Source organism: Rhinatrema bivittatum, chromosome 1 (assembly GCF_901001135.1).
Source record: "Rhinatrema bivittatum chromosome 1, aRhiBiv1.1, whole genome shotgun sequence".
Lineage (NCBI taxonomy): Eukaryota > Metazoa > Chordata > Amphibia > Gymnophiona > Rhinatrematidae > Rhinatrema > Rhinatrema bivittatum.
In genome coordinates, this window is record NC_042615.1 from 272,631,747 (window position 1) to 272,650,628 (window position 18,882).

At 44.7% G+C, this 18,882-nt stretch overlaps 1 protein-coding gene across 4 annotated transcripts in view; it reads left to right on the forward strand.

Moving 5' to 3' along the window:
* Positions 1-18,882, forward strand: part of LOC115087474 (dynactin subunit 1-like) — a 314,922-nt gene that overhangs the window by 126,234 nt on the left and 169,806 nt on the right. For all 4 annotated transcript variants that reach the window (XM_029594711.1, XM_029594702.1, XM_029594721.1 and 1 more), the window contains 2 exons: positions 6,306-6,510; positions 6,965-7,043. In XM_029594711.1, coding sequence (XP_029450571.1) covers positions 6,306-6,510; positions 6,965-7,043 — 284 coding nt within the window. The remainder of the gene's footprint in view (positions 1-6,305; positions 6,511-6,964; positions 7,044-18,882) is intronic.

The following is an 18,882-nucleotide window of genomic DNA, read 5'->3' on the forward strand; positions in this document are numbered from 1 at the left end:
CTCTAAATAAACAACTTCACTGAGAGAAATTCAAAATGACATCACTCAGCACAATATTGCCATTCATCCAACCAAACAACCTTTTGTGCTCCCTTGACCTCAAGGATGCATATGCGCATATCCCAATTCACCCCTCTTGCTGGCGTTGGTTCTGTTTCAAAGTGGGGGAAAAACACTATCAGTACAAGGTTCTCCCACCTGATTTATTTACAGTTCTTCCAGAATAAGGTAGTTCTTCAAACTCACCCAAAATTATTTCCGTGATAAACTGCTCCACACGCTACATTGCAAGAGAGCTTTAGCTCACTATAGATGCAGAACACAGGGTCACAAACAGTCTTCTTAACTATGTGGCACACGACCCTAATAGACTGTAAGTACCAATTATGAAACTTACCTGTCGTACTCCTGCATATACAGTATTATACTTCCAATTTCCTTTGCCTCACACATCCAGTAACAGCTCGTTCCTGTATGTACCCAGATCAGTCCAGACTCCTGGGTTTGCTTCCCCTCCAGCAGATGGAGAGGGAGAAAGTTTTACTGACATTGCTACTTAAGACCAGGTGCCACCTGCAGTCCCTCAGAATTTCTCTGTCTCCAGCAGATGGTGAAGGTGCAAAGCCTGCAGTCTGACTGAAGATATAAAAAAACAAAAAAGAAAGAAAGAAATTCTGTATTCACCTCCCAGAGAGTTGTTAGGACCTGGTGGGGCCATCCCCTCTGGTACTTGAGGCACTTGACAGGGGGTCGGGGACCCTATTTAGCTCGCATCCCGTGCCAGACAGGGCTGATACCTGGGGTCCCAGATCACTCGCCCTGAGGGATTAGCGGAGCCTGCTGTTTCTTCAGCGGAGCCTGCTGCCTCTTCTCAGGGAAGTGCCTCTTTCCTTCCTTGATCTGTTTGTTTAAAGTTGTCTAAATAAAAAAAAAATATAAAGGGGGGGGGGGGTTACATTTGTCTGGGGCACCGTGAGCCATCAGAACGGTACATAGGAAGAGCGATCTACCAAAAGCCGGACCTCCTGAGCCACTGAATAACTCTTGGTACCCCCCTGGCGATTGATATAAGCCACTGTTGTCACATTGTCTGACAAGACCCTCACCGGTCGACCCCTCACCAAGGGGAGAAACACCAGCAGGGGCCGAACACACTGCCCTGGTCTCTAGACGATTGATGGACCAGGAAGCTTTCTCCAAAGAGCAGCAGCCTTGCACCGACTGACGCTGGCATACCGCACCCCAGCCAAAGAGACTGGCATCGGTGGTAATGATCCACTTCCCGGCTCAACTTGTCCTGGCGGAGCCAGCACAAGAGACTGGAACGCACAGACTCCAGGAGAGGTAGCTGATAACTCTCCAATAACGGGTCCCAGCGAGACAGTAAGGCTGATTGCAGTGGCCTCATGTGAGCGAAAGGAGGTATCTTATAAAGGAGATAGGGCATCCCAATAGAGAGATCCCAAAAAAATCAATAGTAGCCCACATGCCTAAGATTCCAAAATATCCCCATCAAGTGATAAGCAGATTAATACCATCCAAAAACATACTTTGAAATGTCTGTATGCTAATATCAAAAGTCTAAAAAGTAAGATGGGAGATTTAGAATGTATAGCACTGAATGGGGCACATTTAAAACTAATCGGAGAAAGTTCTTTTTTACTCAACGCACAATTAAACTCTGGAATTTGTTGCCAGAGAATGTGGTTAGTGCAGTTAGTGTAGCTGTGTTTAAAAAAGGATTGGATAAGTTCTTGGAGGAGAAGTCCATTACCTGCTATTAAGTTCACTTAGAGAATAGCCACTGCCATTAGCAATGGTAACATGGAATAGACTTAGTTTTTGGGTACTTGCCAGGTTCTTATGGCCTGGATTGGCCACTGTTAGAAACAGGATGCTGGGCTTGATGGACCCTTGGTCTGACCCAGTATGCCATTTTCTTATGTTCTTATGAATGAAGAGGTAGATATAATTTGTATCTCGGAGACCTGGTGGAAGGAGGGTGGTGCTTTATATTAGGGATGGCATAGAGTCTAACAGGATTAAAATCCTGCAGGAGACTAAATGCACAGTAGAATTCTTATGGGTGGAAATTCCATGTGTGATGGGGAAGAGTCTAGCAGTGGCGGTATTCTAACCTCCACCTGGCCAAAATGAACAAATAGACAAAAAAATGCTAACAGATTAGGGAAGCTAATAAATTTGGAAGCAAAGTAATAGATTTCAATTACCCTAATATTGATTGGGTAAATGTAACATCACGATATGTTAGGGAGGTAAAGTTTCTAGATGAAATAAATGACTGCTATATGCAGCATTTTGTCTGGGAACAAACGAAAGGGGAAGCCATTTTAGACCTAATTCTTTGTGGAGGTAATGGTGGTGGGGCTGTTCAGCAACAGTGATCTAGTGTGATCAAATTTGACTTAATGACTGGGAAAACATTAAGTAAATCTACAAATCTAGCATCCAATCTAGCATCCAAGGGAGACATTTGATAAAATGAAGAAAATAATTGGGGGAAAAAAACTGAAAGATGTAGCTACAAAGATTACAGGACAAATTATAAAAGCCATATGCGCCATGTTGATTTTCAGAGGCCCACAGCCACGCGCGTATATCCCAGTATGCGCATTAGCAGGGCTAAACTAAAAAGGGGTGGGCCAGGTTCTGGGTGGGGCACAGGCGGGTCGCTGTCCCGCTGAAGCATGTGCCAGGATCCGACCGGCCCACGCATCCTGCTGCTGCCTTGGAAAGCAAGTAAGTTTTAAAACAAAAAAAAGTTAGGGTAGTTAGCGGGGTTTTAGGGGTTGGAGATAGTTGGGTAAAAGGGAGGCAGGTTAGATAAAGAATATAGGAAGTTCCCTCCCAGTCCGCTTCTTTACTGGCCTATTCCGTTGCTGTGCGCATCTACTAAATCCCCCCCCCCACACACACACATACACATATGCGAGGGCCAATATAAAATCGTGTGTGCGGGTAGCGGAGTTTGTAATGTGCGTTCATCATGGATGCCCCTGAGGACCTTTGAAAGTTACAGTCCCTGTGTTTGTCAGGTGTGACCATTTTATAAAAATACTATCTTAAGCTCAGCCAAGATGTATTCCATGCATTAAAAAAAAGTGGAAGGCCAAATAACTGCCGGCATGCTTAAATGGTGAGGTGAAAGGTTATTTTAGCCAAAAAAAGCTTATTTCGAAAATAGGAAAAAGCATAAGCATTGGCAAGTTAGATGTAAAACATTGATAAGACAGGCTAAAAAAGAGTTTGAAAAGCAGCTAGCCATAGAGGATAAAACTCATAATAAAAACTTTTTAAAATATATCCAAAGCAGGAAACCTGTGAAGAAGTTAGTTGGACCATTCAGTGATCAAAGGGATAAAGGTGCACTTAGATAAGATAAGGCCATATTGGGGAGACATCTGTGTTGAAAACTGTTTTCAAAGGTGATTATTCAGAAGAACCGTTACAAATCAATGTGAAGCTGGAAGATGTAATAAGTTAGATTGTCAAATTAGAGTAGCAAATTACCCAGACCAGATGGTATCCACCTCAGAGTTTTGAAAGAACACTAAATAAAATTGCAGATCTGTTGCTGGTAATTTGTAACCTATCGATGGGATCATCCACTATGCCTGAAGACTGGAGGGGTGGCCAATGTAACCTCGATCTTTAAAAAGTGCTTTGGGATGATCCGGGAAACTATAGACTCATGATACTATTCTAAAGAACAAAATCTCAGAACGTATAGAAAGAAATGATTTAATGACACAGCAAGCATGGATATACACAAAAGAAATCGTGCCTTGCTAATCTGCTACATTATTTTGAAAGGGTTAATAAACATGTGGAAATGATGAGCTAATGCATATAGGGCCGGATTTTCAAAAGGTTACACGCGCCGGGCTTATAGCCCCGGGACGCGTGGTAGTCCCGGGGCTTTACTAAAGGGGCAGGGAGGGGGCGGGGTCAGAGGCTTCAGGCACAGCAGCCATTTGCTGCTGTGCCAGGGATCATGTGCCGGCAGTTGGCCGGCATGCGCAACTTACTTCATCCCCAGGGCTGAAGTAAATTTTGAAACAAAAAAAAAAAAAGACAAAAAAGATAGGGGGGAAAGGGCAGGGGAGATAGGGGAAAGGGGGGTAGAGAATGGGGGATAGTAGTGCGGCTCGGAGCGGGCTCGGCGCGTGCACCCCCTTGCGTGCGCCGACCCTGGATTTTATAACCTGCGTGCGCACGTTATAAAATCGGGTGTACATGTGTGCGCGCCGGGTAGCGCACGTACGTGTATGCCCGCATGCACCTTTTAAAATCTACCCCATAGTGTATTTGGATTTTCATAAGGTTTTTGACATAGTGCTCTATTGGAGATTTCTGAAAAAATTAAAGTCACAAGATAGGAGGCAGTGTCCTATTGTGGACTGAAACTAGTTAAGACAGGAAGCAGAAAGTAGGACTAAATGGTCTTTTTTTTTTCTCAGTGGAGACGGGTAAATGTAATGCCTCAGGGATCTGTACTGGGATTGGGTGCCTTTTAATATATTTATAAATGTTTAATATATTTGTTTATTAATAATAAAATGTTTATTAATTTGTTATATTATTTGTTTATTAATATATTATTTGTTTATTATTAATATATTTAATATAATTATTAATATAATTATTATTAATATATTATTTGTTTATTAATATATTATTTGTTTATTAATAATAAAATGTTTTAATATATTTATAAATGTTTCTTCCCTCTCTTATCACCCCTAATTTATAAATCCAACCCCTCCTAACCTGTCCCTACTCTCATACCTAATTTCCTAATATCCCTTTACTTTCCAGTCCTGTTCAATTCAGCTCAGTTAAACCTAAATGATAGTTCGGTTTTAAAAGATTCTACTTGTTTTATGTTTAAATATATATATTCTTACTTTTGTTATATGTATAATGTTTATTTAACCCTGTTAAATGTATAACGCTCCGGCGTAAGTTCCTGTTCACTGTACACCGACGTGATATCTTTGATGAGCGGCGGTATATAAAAAACTTTAAATAAAATAATAATAAATAAATGATCTTGAAAAGGGAACAATGAGTGAAGCAATCAGATTTGCAGACGATACAAATTATTCCAAGGGAAATCACAAACTGATTATGAAAAATTCCAGGAGGCTCTTGTGAGATTTGAAGACTGGGCATTTAAATAGCTGATGAAATTTATTGTGCACAAGTGCAAAGTGATGCACATGGGGAAAAGTAATGCACACTGTAGTTACACAATGCTATGCTCCGTATAAGGAGTTACCACCCAGGAAGAGGACTTGGGTGTCATAGTGGACAATACTTTGAAGTTCTAAATTCAGTGTGAGGAGACTCTTTTCTTTCTTTTTATTTTCTTTGACAATGTTAAGAATTATAGGAAGGAAATGGAGAATAAAATGGCGAATGTCATAATGCCTCTGTATTGCTCAATGGTGAGACGACACCTAGAGAGTACTTGTGCAGTTCTGTTCACTGCGAGTTGTATTGGAAAACGTACAGATGATAGAGGATGGAATGGCTCCCCTACGAGGAAAGGCTAAAAAGGTTGGGTCTGTTTAGCTTGGAGAAGACATCTGGGGGGGGGGGGGGGGGGGGGGGGAAATATGATAGAGGTCTATAAAATCATAAATGGAATAGATTGGGTAAATGTAAATCTGTTATTTACTCTTTAAAAAAAAATACAATGACTAGAGGGCACTCCATAAAGTTAGTAAGTAATACATTCAAAACAAATCTGTTAAAATTCTTTTTCACTCAACACAAAATAAAGCTCTGGAATTCATTACCAGAGGATTTGTTTGGACAAATTCCTCGAGGAGAAGTCAATAAACTGTTATTAACCAATAGCAGCATGGGATCTATCTACTGTATGGGATACTGCCAGGTACTTGGGACCTGGATTGATCAGTATTGGAAACAAGATACTGATCCACTTTGGCAGGTCTTATGATCATACACTGTCTTATATTTGAACCAACATCTTGGGACTCCCTCCTTAGTATCTTTTGCCCCATCTCTCAGCCCTTTTTTCTTAACTGCCTGCTATATCTGTACCAAACAAGTTTAACTTCTGTCACAATATTGCTTTTCAGCACAGCTGCTGTAGGCTGTTCCAGGCATCTGCTATGCTTTCAGTAAAATATTTCTTCTGAGTCTCTCTCCCTCCATCATATCTTGAGACCTTTTCTTTATATTTCTTTTTCTATGGAAAATTGCAGCTTTCTATACTTTTTTGAAGCCTACATAGTACTTGTATTTCACCATAGGAAGCAAAAGAAGCCCTTGAAGGAAAAGAGCGTTACATGGAGGAAATGGCTGATACAGCTGATGCTATTGAGATGGCAACTCTGGACAAAGAGATGGCTGAGGAAAGGTCTGAATCCCTCCAACAGGAAATAGAGTCCCTGAAAGAGAAGGTGGAGGAGCTCACAATGGATTTAGAAATTGTCAAACATGAAATTGAAGAAAAAGGTAAAGTAGTAATGGTCTAATATGGAGAGGGAAAATGTATATTCCCAAAAATATTAAAATACTTATTCAATATATGTAAATCTGTTATTTACTCTTTAAAAAAAATACAAAGACTAGAGGTGTGACTAGACTTCTGTGGTGTGATTAAAGTAATAATGGTAGCATCTCAAGGCATTTGTCAGATTAGTACACAACAATAATGAGCCAAACTTTTATGGGTCATTTTATCTGCATTGCATTTCCAGAGCATTTTGGAAAGCTTTGTGTGCGTATGGAACACTTTCCATGTGCTGTCAGACATGCTGCTTATTTTTTTTCACTCTTGTTCTGGAAAGCAGAAGGATATTTGCCTAACTGTGTTCTGGCTCTTTTTTTCCCTAACGTTTTTGATACTTCTGTGTCTTTGCTGAAAATACTGACTTGAGGGATCTTCCCCTTTTGTTCCTTTCTTCAGGTTCAGATGGAGCAGCATCCAGCTATCAGGTCAAACAACTTGAAGAGCAAAATGCCAGGCTGAAGGAAGCCCTTGTCAGGTAGCTCATTCCTTCTCTAGTATCTAGGAATAAATGCACAGGAGGCAGGTCTCTTTCAACAGAAAGGAGGCTGTGGAATGAGGGATCATGGGATAAGGGTGACAGGGGTGGGGGTAGACTCAGAAATCTAAGGAAGTATTTCTTCACAGAAAGGGTGGCGAATGCATGGAACGGCCTCCCAGTGGAGGTGGTGTAGATGAGGATTCAAGAAAACATAAGCACAGAGGGATAAGAAGAGACTATAAAGCTGGGCAGGCTAGATGGGCCATCTTGTTTTTATCTACTCTTGTTCATTGTTTCTGTGTATTGTATGTACCATGACTGATAACTGCCATGGATGTACAATATAGTAATAGTGATTAGAATTAGATTTTCATATGTGCTGCTACATTGTATGCATGTACATATAAATACAGAAAAGTACTGCATCTTGTAAAAGTCTTTACTTACTTGTATGTTTTTTTCACATTCTGCTTTCATAAAAATGCAAACCAAAATGAATTGGAGTAGTATTTCATTGATATACACAAGAAATTCTACACTTTTATTGTGAAAAAACAATTTATAGAAATTCCGAAAGTAATTAAGAGTTTAAAAAGTCTTGATTGTATAAGTCTTCACATTCCGTGACTCGATTTGTGGTGGAAGCTTTTTTGTAGCAGTTCAGGATCAAATCATTGTAAATAAGTAAAATGTGAACTCTATCTAATGTTGCCTTGTCCACAGTTGATAGTTTACAACTATGCTTTCATATAACTTATGACTGACTACCTTTAAGTGCAAAGTGTACCTATATTATTTTGTACCTATTGAACAATGCCAATATATTGTTTTTTATATACTTGCTATATGTTCAAAAAGGCGGTCAATAAATCCTCTATCTGTTATGAACGCTGCCCGCGGGTCCCCCCGCTAGCAGGCTCTGTTTTACCTACCCTTGTTGCCTTATCTTCGCGGCGTGATGCCGCCGATGTCTGCCCCCCCCCCCCCCGCGCGGCAGGAGCCGTGGACTTTCCTTCCCCGGAGGCCGCCCGTGTCTTTCCTCTTCACTGCGGCCGGAGCCGTGGACTTTCCAGCCTTCTTCGGGGCTGGACCGCCCCCAACGCTGCCTTCCATCTTCGCGGCGCTAAGGCCGCATCCCCGGGTCGGAGTAGTGGCTGGAGCCACCCCTGGGGCCTCCTGCAGCGGCTAGAGCCGCTGCCGACGTCAGGGCCTGCCCCTCAGGTCCTGCCTGCGTCTGCGCGTGGAGTCGTCGGTGAAGGCCACTGTCTGCGATCCTGCACAGTTCTTCCTGCTTCCCTTAGGTGCCGGCGCGCGCCTCTCTTCAAGATTTAAAGGGCCAGGCACAGGAAGTGTGCTGGCCCCACCTTTCATTGGACTTCCTGCTTCAGCCCTTTAAAGGGCTGCTCCGTCAGTCTGCTCGTCGCCTTGCATCAGAGTTACTTCACTCTGGAGGCTCCTGACTGCCAGAGCTCCGTCAGGTCTTCTATTGTCTTTGTGGAGCTCCTCATCTCGTCTTGTCTTGTCGTCATGCCACGTCATGTCTTCATAGCCTGAGGTCCTCGTCCAGGTGTCCTGGTGTCTTCATGATCTTCTGCGTCCTGGTGTTCTTGCCTTCCTGGATGTTTGTTCCTGTGTCTTCGTCTTCTACACTCCTGAGCCTTCTGGTCCTGTGGGCCGGACTCCCTCGGACGACGTCTTTCCCGGGTTGGAGTGGCCTGCAGGTGGACTGGTGTCCTGCGCTCTCGAGCCGTCATGTCCTGGATCTTTCCTGCGCTGTCCCGTTCTCCTCGTGGTCCGTGACCAGCCTGCAAGGGCTATGTAGGGCGCGCAGTGGAACAGGGTGGTCTGCAACTCAGTCCCGCAGGTGGCCTAAGTAGGGCGCCCTGAGAGACAGTGCCAATGTCCACCTTCCCTACTTCTCATCTGGTCTGGATTCCGGGTTCCTCGTTATGTCTGCACTTCAGTGTCATGTCTCTGATGTCGTTACATCAACCCTGGTCCGGGATGCCGTTGCATCGACCACTGGTCCGTGATGTCTTCGCATCAGCCTTGGTGTCAAGTCTTCGTCTGCGATGCCGTTGCATCGATCCTGGTGTCACGTCTTCAATAGTCCTGGTGTCATGTCTTCAACCCAAGTCTCGTCTGTGATGCCGTTGCATCAACCCAAGTCTTCGTGTCATGTGATGCCGTTGCATCAATCTTCATAGTCTTGTCTTCGTGTCAAGGTCCGTCTGCCCTCAACCTCAGGCCAGGCCTGCTGTTCCATGCTGCTCGCAGCAGGTCCGAAAGGGCTCGGAATGGTTGGAGGACCATTCACCTTCCAACATCCTCAGATGTTGGCCTTGGGAGCTTGCCGGCCTGGCAGAGGGTCAGACCGTCAGCCATGTGGAGCCACTGTCAACCCTTGGCTCGGCCCTGAAGGTTGGGGCCCGAGCTGAGGCCCATGGGCACACTAAAACCCCTGTTCTCAACACTATCTATCTATCTCAGTTTTTGCCTGTTCTTTGACAGAGCTCAAGCTCGTTCAAGTTGGGTGGGGATCATCTGTGGACTGCAGTCTTGGCCATATATTTTCTGTAGGATTCAGATCTGGGCTTTGATCAGTCCACGCATGGAACTTCGTTTTCTTTTTACAAAGCCACTCCACTGTTGCTTTTGCTTTGCTCTTAGGATTATTGTCCTGCAAAAAGGATGAATCTTTCTCCAGTACTGGTCTGTGGCAGACGAGCAGGATTTCCTTCAGCATTTGCCTGTACTTTGTATCATCCACCTTACCCTAGACTTTCATAAGCTTCCCTGTCCCCACAGCTGCAAAGCATCCCCACAGCATGCTGCCACCAACATGCTTCACTGCAGAGATGGTGTTAGCAGGGTGTTATGCTGTATTTTACATCACAGCACTTAGCACTGAGACCATAAAGTTACACTTTGGTCTAAAACCACAAAACCTTCTCCTAAATGTGTGCAGTGTTGTCTAGTTGCAGATACTATATGGCACATCATATGGCTTTTCTTCAGCAGTGGCTTTCTTCCTACAGGCCATGTTTATGGACCCCTGTAGTTCTAAAGTAATCTTAGGCCTCACATTAACTTTCCACAGCAGTTTCCTTAATCCATAGCTACTGACTTTGGTGGAATAGCCAGATCATGGCAGAATCTTGGTGCCAAATTGTTTCCACTTTATAATGATGGACCTGACAGTCCCTCAAAGTATATAAACACATTGAAGTTTTCTTATAATCTTCCCCCAGTCTGAACCTTTTGAATAATGTTATCCCACAGTTTTTGTTTGGCATGTTTTGACCTTTGCTTCACATTCACTTCATAGGCCATAAACAGCTTAATTCTTCATCCAGAAAACAGAGTTGCTTCCCTGAAACAGGTGTTCTCCTAGGACAGCAGGATGTTAGTCCTCACAAGTGGGTGACATCAGATGGAGCCCAGCACAGAAAACGTTTGTAAAAGTTTCTAGAAACTTTGACTGACACACTGAGCATGCCACTATCCACGTGTCCATGTGGGGTCCCTCTTCAGTGTCGTAAAATAAAATTGCGAAAAAATAAAATAACAAACTAGGAGAAAACCCAAATCCATGGGGTGGTGGGTGGGTTTCCTGAGAACTAACATCCTGCTGTCCTAGGAGAACACCTGTTAAGGTTAGCAACTCTGCTTTCTCCTAGGACAAGCAGGATGGTAGTCCTCACAAGTGGATGAATCCCTAGCTACAGGCTGTTCCCAAAACAAGGGGGCCAACAGTCACCTAAACAAGTGCCAATGGGCACAACAACCGAGGTGCTGTTGGTAATACAGGGAATCAACCTGAACCTGAACAATGGGCCAGAGGCAGGAAAGTTGGATTTCACAGCTGAAAGAGAATCCGGAGGACAGATTGGCTGAAATTGCAATCGCATTGGCCGACTCTGTCCAGACAATAGTGCGAGACAAAGGTGTGGAGGGAACTCCATGTCGCAGCCTTGCAGATCTCATCCATGGCTCTGACAGAATGAGTTTCAACATGGCCCCCAAGCTGCAATCCCACCTGAGCATAGCAGGAGGAGATGCAATCCGCTAGCCAGTTGGACAGAGTCTTTTAGCAACCACAACTCCCAATCTGTTCCTGTCAAAAGAGATAGTTGTGTGGACTGCCTATGGCCTGCTGTCTGCTCCAGGTAGAAGGCTAAGGTTCTCTTGCAATCCAAACTTTCAATCCAAATTGGTGCGAATGAGCCTTTGGGAAAAAAGGTGGGTAGGACGATTGACTGATTCGGATGGAACTCAGTCACTACCTTAGGCAGGAACTTAGGGTGATCCTCCGTACACATCCTATCGTGGAAGAAATTCGTGTGAGGTGGATATGACACCAAGGCCTGAAGTTCGCTGACCCTGCGTGCCAATGTGACTGCCACAAAGAAGATGACCTTCCAGGTCAGGTACTTCAGGTCACAGGACTGCAGAGGCTCAAAGGGAGCCTTCATAAGCTGGGACAAGACGACATTAAGGTCCCAGGACACAGCGGAGATGGGGAAGGGTCTTAGGGGAAGCTTCGGCTGAAGCAGACCCCTCAAAGTGCTCCACTATGGGCTGCATCGAGATGGGCGAACCATCCACCCCTTGGTGGTAGGCCCCAATCGCACTGAAATGCACCCGGACAGAGTTGGTCTTTGGGCTAGCTTCCGAGAGCTCTTTTTATGGTGCCCCGAAACCTGCAGGCTCTGAGAGGTCACTCTCACCAGGGACACCACATCAAGAGCTCGATCCTGGGGTAGAAACGCCCTGGCCTGGGCCGTGTCAAACCTGGCACCAATAAAGTCCAGCTGAGGTGATGGGACGAGCTGCAACTTTGGTTAGTTGACCAGAAACCTCAAGGTCTCCAATACTCGAATAGTGTAGTGTAGGGATCACAGGGCTCCCTCCTGGGTGACTCTTTGTAAGCTAGTCGTCCAGGTAGGAAAACACTTGCCTGCAAGCCACCACAGTTAGGCCCCTACCATGGCCAGACACTTGGTGAAGGCGTGATGTGCAGACGCCAGACCGAAATGCAGCACCCTGTACTGGAAGTGCTGCTCACCCACCACAAAGTGAATATATTTCCCGTGTACTCTGGAAATCTCGATATGGGTGTAAGGCATCTTTTAGATCGAGGGGGCAAAGCCAGCCCTCCCTTCTCAGGAGAGGAATTGGGGTGTTCAATGAAACCATCTTGAACTTCTGCTTCAGGAATTTGTTCAAGGCTCTCGGGTCCAGAGTAGGACAGAGTCCCCCTGTTCTCTTTGGAATCAGGAAATACCTGGAGTAGAACCCCCTCCTTTGTTGCTATGGCGGGATGGGCTTGAGGGTGGAGAGCTCTGTCAAGAGTACCTCCTGATTCACTGAAAGACTCCAAAAGAGACATAGGGGAGAGTCTGGAGGGACGCCCTGAAAGTTCAACCTGTACCCGCGACGAATGATGGACAGAACCCACCAGTCCAAGGTGACGGACAGCCAGTGGTCTGCAAAGAACTGCAGCCAACCTCCGAGCGGAGGGCCCCCTGTCGAGGGCACAGATGGCTGGCTTGCACTCCCTCCCAGCCAGTCAAAACCCCATAGCGTGGCTTTGCTGGGGCGCCGGCTGAGTCCTAGGGGCTCGTTGTTGCCTTGGGGGTGGGTCCTGGGGCCAGTCCACTGAGACCTCACCCTGGTTGCTGGCGGGTAGTACCTGTTCGGCCAGTAAAAGAGGCGCGTCAGCCCTTGCCGTGAAGGTTTCTTGCCTGAGGACAGCGAGTCCGAGGTGCTGGAGGGTCTTATGATGATCCTTCAGCTATGCTACTGCCTCCTTAATCTTATCGCTGAAGAGATTCTCTGTGGTTCAGGGCAAGTCTGCAATGTGCTCTTGAACCTCTGGATGGAGATCGAAGGTTCAGAGCCAGGCCATGCGGCAGGCTCCAATGCCCACTGCGGCCACTCTCGCTGATGTCTCAAACACGTCATATGCATACCAGACCTCATGCTTATTGCGTTCCAAGCCCTGCTGGACCACTTTCCAGAAGTCCTCCTGCAATTGCTGAGGCAGGCGCTCAACCAGATCTTGAACCTGCTTCTAGAGGTTCTTGGAATGCTGGCCCATGTACAACTGGTAGCAGGCAATGCAGGCCACCAGCATGGAACTCCCCAGGGCATCCATAGGGAAGACTCCACCACCACCACCACCACAGACTGGTGCGGTAGCTGGTGGCATTCAAACGCCGTGGTAGGCTGAACTAGATACACCGCATTGGCCTCACCAAGGACCTGTTCAGGGGATTATCACTTCCCTTTTCTTCCTATATATTCCTCTCTCTATGCAGCCTAGCATTCTTCTGAATGCTAGAAGAATACTAGAAGAATATCTAGTAAGAAAAGGGAAGTGATAATCCCCTAGTACAGGTCCTTGGTGAGGCCTCACCTGGAATACTGTGTTTAGTTCTGGAGACTGTATCTCAAAAGGGACAGAGACAGGATGGAGGCAGTCCAGAGAAGGACGACCAAAATGGTGGGTGGTCTCCATCAAATGACTTATGAGGAGAGGTTGAAGAACTTGAATATGTATACCCTGGAGGAGAGGAGGAGCAGGGCTGTAGAAAGGACAGCTGGAGGAGGAGGCGGCGGCATTGCCTGGTCTCCCTCAGAGTCCCAAAGGAGACCGATGTCTGGCACCAGTATTGGTAGGGACTGTCTTGGGCCCTCTACCTCGATGGAGGGCGATGTCTCCTCGGCCCAGGGCCACTTCGGAGGCATCTTGGCCGGCACCGGTGCCTTCCCGAGCCTAGTCTCATGCGAGGACAGAGACCGATGACTGTGCTTCCTCGCCTTCCCACGGTACTCAGCTCAGTCTTTCCCCGGCGCTGAGCGAGACGGTGACAATCCGGACCTGGAAAGGGAGGAAAGAGATATAGGCCGGTTCCCAGTGCCTAATTTGACCTGGAGACCCAGCGGTGGAGAAGACAAGCGTGTCCCCGGTAGCAACCGGATCCTCCTTTCCCAGGGGTGTCGACGAGCTTGAAGGACTGGACTTCCTGGGGCCAAACAGTTTCTCCATCTTATCTAGGCATGTGCGGCGACCCTTGGAGATCAGCGAGTCAACTAGGGGCATCCCCTGGCGTAGTGCGATTTCCCCCAAGCACAGACCTTGTGGGGATCTGTGATGGACATCATCTGATGCACTAGAGGCAACAGTGAAAGCCCGACGATGCCATGTCAAACAACCGCCGAGTGGTCAATGGTCAGCAATCACCGGCGGATGGCACTGTCAGAGATCAAATGCAAAGAACGTAAAACTCACTGTGATGCCCATTAAAACCGGGATGATGTCGAGGGACCCGGCGCAGGAAAAAGACTGAGAAGAACTTGAGCATGGCAATTTTCCAAGAAAAAACAGCACGAGCTCCAGATCCGTGAGATGTTAGCTCCGTGGAAAAAGGGAGACTGAAGAGGGACCCCACATGGATAGTGGCATGCTGGGCATGCTCAGTGTGCCGGTCAAAGTTTGACAAAAGTTTTCCATGCCAGGCTCCATCTGATGATGTCACTCACTTGTGAGGACTACCATCCTGCTTGTCCTAGGAGAAGTATTCAGATCAGCTCAGTTACTGTGCTTGGACACAGGTGGGCTCTATTTAACTTTTTATGGGCCTTGTAAAGCAGTTTCTTGTGCCAGAGCGAATTTGGATTTGCTGTGACAAAGGGTGTGAAGAATCAAGACATTATGTAGTTTTTTTTTTGGTTTTTTTTTAGCAGTATTCTTAATTTTGAAATATTTTTCACAATGAAAATATAAAGTATGCTCTGTAGATCAGTAAAACACCTACTTTAATGAATTTATTAGACAAAATGTGAAAAATGTGCAAGCGTATGAAGACATTTCACAAGGCACCATATTGTTCCATACATCAAGAAGAGGAAAATGAGATATACTTAAGTTCCCTTGTCAAAGGCTTTTAATGAAACTATCAAACGCTTTTAAAAAATAAGTTATGGGACCAGAAGAATAAAGCTCTTATGAATCAAAATCTGTTTGAAGAATAGGGAACAGTTAGACAAAATAGTCATTTTTCACAATTTAAAAACTTAAACTGATGGTCAACAAAAATCTTTGCCAAGACAAGTGTTAAATATGTTGGTAAACAATATGAAAAAGGGAATAAACAGTGAGGTGGCAAGCTGGTAAATAGAAAATTATTTCGGATAATCAAAATGGAAGCTGATGGTAAGGAATTACAAGGGAATTTCACGAAACTTAATGAGCTGGTAAAAACAAAATTAGTAAACAAAGTTTGATTTTGTTTTCATCTGCAATAATTTTTATTCATGTAGAAACAACGTTTTTTTTATTACATACGTATGCTATAATAGCAAAAATACAGCAAGCAACAGAACAATCTTTTCTACACAGCTGTATGCTGTACAAAACTTGAAAGAGAAAAATGTCACCAACCAAATTACATAGACAACAACATAAGATGCACATTAAGCACTGAACAGCATCCCCATAACAGGTATACTATTGTACTTCCAGGAAGCAATGATCTAAGCTTTTTGTCTGGCTAAATGCCTGTTTATCTGCATAAAAACTTTCAGTGAAGACCAAACTGACTTTGGGATTAGTTATGTAAATCAGAACCCAGAAACTTTGAGAAGATTGTCTTAAGTGGACAAGAGACCCAGTGGCTGAAATGTATTGGTTGTGCTATTTTATTTTAACTCACTTGAAGTCTTGTGTCAATAAGATGAGAAATAAGTAAATACTGACAAAAGTGGACAGCCTTGCCTGGTAGTGTGATCATTCATTAGTATAAAATGCTTAGTTTTTCACTTTGTCATGCTTCATTTCATGTGAAACAAATGGGTTGAGGATTTTGGTGATAGGTTTCAGTTTTGTTGGCAGAAGCGAAAACACTAACCTTCGGGCACCAAGCATCCGGACGCGAGTTAAATAGGTGCTAGTCCACCCCCTGATGCAATAAGGGGATTAGCGCCTATTTAACACGTGTCCCACTTGGAGTGAATGAGTTAGCGCTCATTACATGCAAATGCATGTGAATGAGCCTATTACTCATTCCGTATTCGAAAAAATAAATGTGCATTTCAGATGCACATTTATCGCTCAGATATTAACACCTGCCTTGAGCAGGCATTAATAGCTGAGCGCACCTAGAAGTACAGAAAAGCAGAAAGAACTGCTTTTCTGTACTTCTTCAATTAAAAAAAAACAAAACCTCGGCAGACTGCCAAGTTATGAAGACTGACTCCGGTAAACTCGGCGTAGGTTTTCATTACTGGCAGATGGCCGGTTATGAAAACAGACGCCGAGTTTACCGGCATCGGTCTTCATTACCGGCAGCCACCGTGGGGTGGCGTTAGCAAGGAGGCGCTGAGGTCGCGGAAGCGACCCCCTAATTTGCATATTGCATGGCGTCCCCCTTGCGGGTGCCATGCATGCGCTAAGAAAGCGGGTGCTGAAAAGTCAGCGCCCACTTTCCACGGAAAATATTGCATCGGCCCCTCAGGCAGCAATCTGTTGAAATGAATTTGATATTGATAATACAGAAGTACTTTTAACATTCTCTAGAAAAAAATTTTCTACTGAAAAATAAGAATGGATGAAACAAGATTTTCAGATCAATGATTACAGAATTTATTTTGAGAACCAAAGATGCAAGAATTAGTTTAAACTTTCTATGAGCAAAGAGGCAGATTTGACATTAGCAGATACAAGTTTAAATAATGTCACTTGTCAGGCTAGATTTATCAGATTTTACCTCTGTAAACAATAAATGTAATCTCTTATTTCCTCCAAGTGATAGCTGCTGTCTCATCTTGAATGCCTTACATTTGATTGTCAAATCTAAGTTTGGTTAAGAAAAAAATGTGATTATTAGATTGTTTGATTTTTTTTTTTCCATGGAGGTGAATTTGTAGATGGGAGATAAGCCTACATGTTTCTTCCTTTTTATCCCCAAGAGCATTAAATGTATACTGAGGACTCTGTCTACAGTATTTTAATTTTGAGAGTCCAAGGGATTACTGATAAGGAGAAATTAGTAAATCTGTATAGAAAGATTTCCTTTCAATGGATGAAAAAAAGATGGGACCTTTTATATACGTTTTGCTTATTGACAAGATACATATTATGGGAATAAGTTTACAACAGCCCGAAAGATTTGAGGCCTATTACACACCTAAGTAACACAGTTTTCAAAGTGAATTTATACATATAGGTTCACTTTGAAAATTATGCCAGGTAAAATGTTATAGGGCCTACATAGACAGAGGGTACAAGATGGAACTTTTTGATTCAGGTGTTTGTGCAAAGTTCCTAATTAGCATTGGTAATCTTACTCATTGTCTCCTTTGGTACATAAAGTTAAGTTGTTTCTGGGAGAATATTTTAGATACAGTTAGAGTGATAGTAAGAGGGTCCCAATGAATATAAAATTGATTTTTTTTTTGGTTGGAGGGTCAAATGAGAAGAAATTCAATTACATGGTGACAAAAACAATGTATTCTGATCAAGTGGGTGGGAAGATCAGATTCATACAGTGACTTTCACTTTGGAGGGCAGCATGCCTGGATCTTCTCAATTTCCCTTCCCCTGGTAGAACAGTGCTTCTTACCTATATCTGCCACCTCTTCTGTCTTGAACCTGAACCATGCAGGGCCCTGTAGTTCCATGGAACTCGCTGGCTCTGTGTGGTTCAGGTTCAAGCCAGTGGCGGAATAGGCAGGCATAGGTAACAAGCACTGTTGTCTTCCTGCTAGGAAGGGATGGTATGTTTGGGGAAGTGGGAGTAGGAGAAAATTGGAAGAGAAGGGCTTGCACAGGCTGATTTGCTGTGCACCCCTCATAGGCCAGACCTGGTGGGATAAGTTAGAGGAATGCCAGAATGCATAGGGAGATGTATTGCTAGTAGAAAAAAAAGGTAATACCTCTTCCCAGATCAGTCCAGACTCCTGGGTTTTGCCTCCCTGCCAGCAGACTGAGACAGAGAAAGTTTCACTGACGCTGTACAAAACCTAGTATGCTACTTGTAGTCCCTCAGTATTTCTCTGTCTCCAGCACATGGTAGATGGTGTAAAACCAGTCTGGAAAGAGAGAGAGAGAGAAAAAAATGATTAAAAGATAACATTTCTGGATCCTCCCAAGGGGTTGTGATGTCCTGGTAGGGCCATATTCCCCCCCCCCCCCCCCCCCGGTATGAGGTGAATGACAGGAGGGTTGGTGACCCTTGTAATAGCTCGGTCCAGAGGTCCATGGGGTGGACATCTGGTGGTCCGGATCCCTCATCCCCCAACAAGACAGCGGTGGAACCTGCTGGCAGTTCTGCTCTTCAAGCCCAGTCCAGTAGAGCAGGGAAGTATCCCTTTTTATACAGTTGCCCTGGGCTGGGTTGCTAAAGTTTGGCAATAGGAGACTGATATAGCCAGTGGTCTGGCTGTCTTCTGATCTGCCATGCGGCCTGCTCTCCTGGAACCTGAACCTCTGCACCAAAAGAAAGTATTGGTTTCTATGTTTGTTTATTGTTCTCAGAGAGTTAAAAAAACAAAACAAAACAAAAAAACAAAGAGGAAACAAGTAATGAGTTAGAGGAATCTGTGCTGCATTGAGGCTCCAGGGGCCGAAGCTACCTCAACAGCTCGGAGAGTTCAGCGATGGGGGTTTTCAACAGCTTCTCTGCCTGCGGAAGAGACCAGGTTTTGGCTCTGTGGTGATGAGGAACTGCTCTCCTGCTTGCCGTTGATGTACTGGTGGTAACGTGGGTGCAGGGAGGAACAGCATGTGTGCAGCAATAGCGTTTGGGGGGTCTACGTCAAGCATGACTGC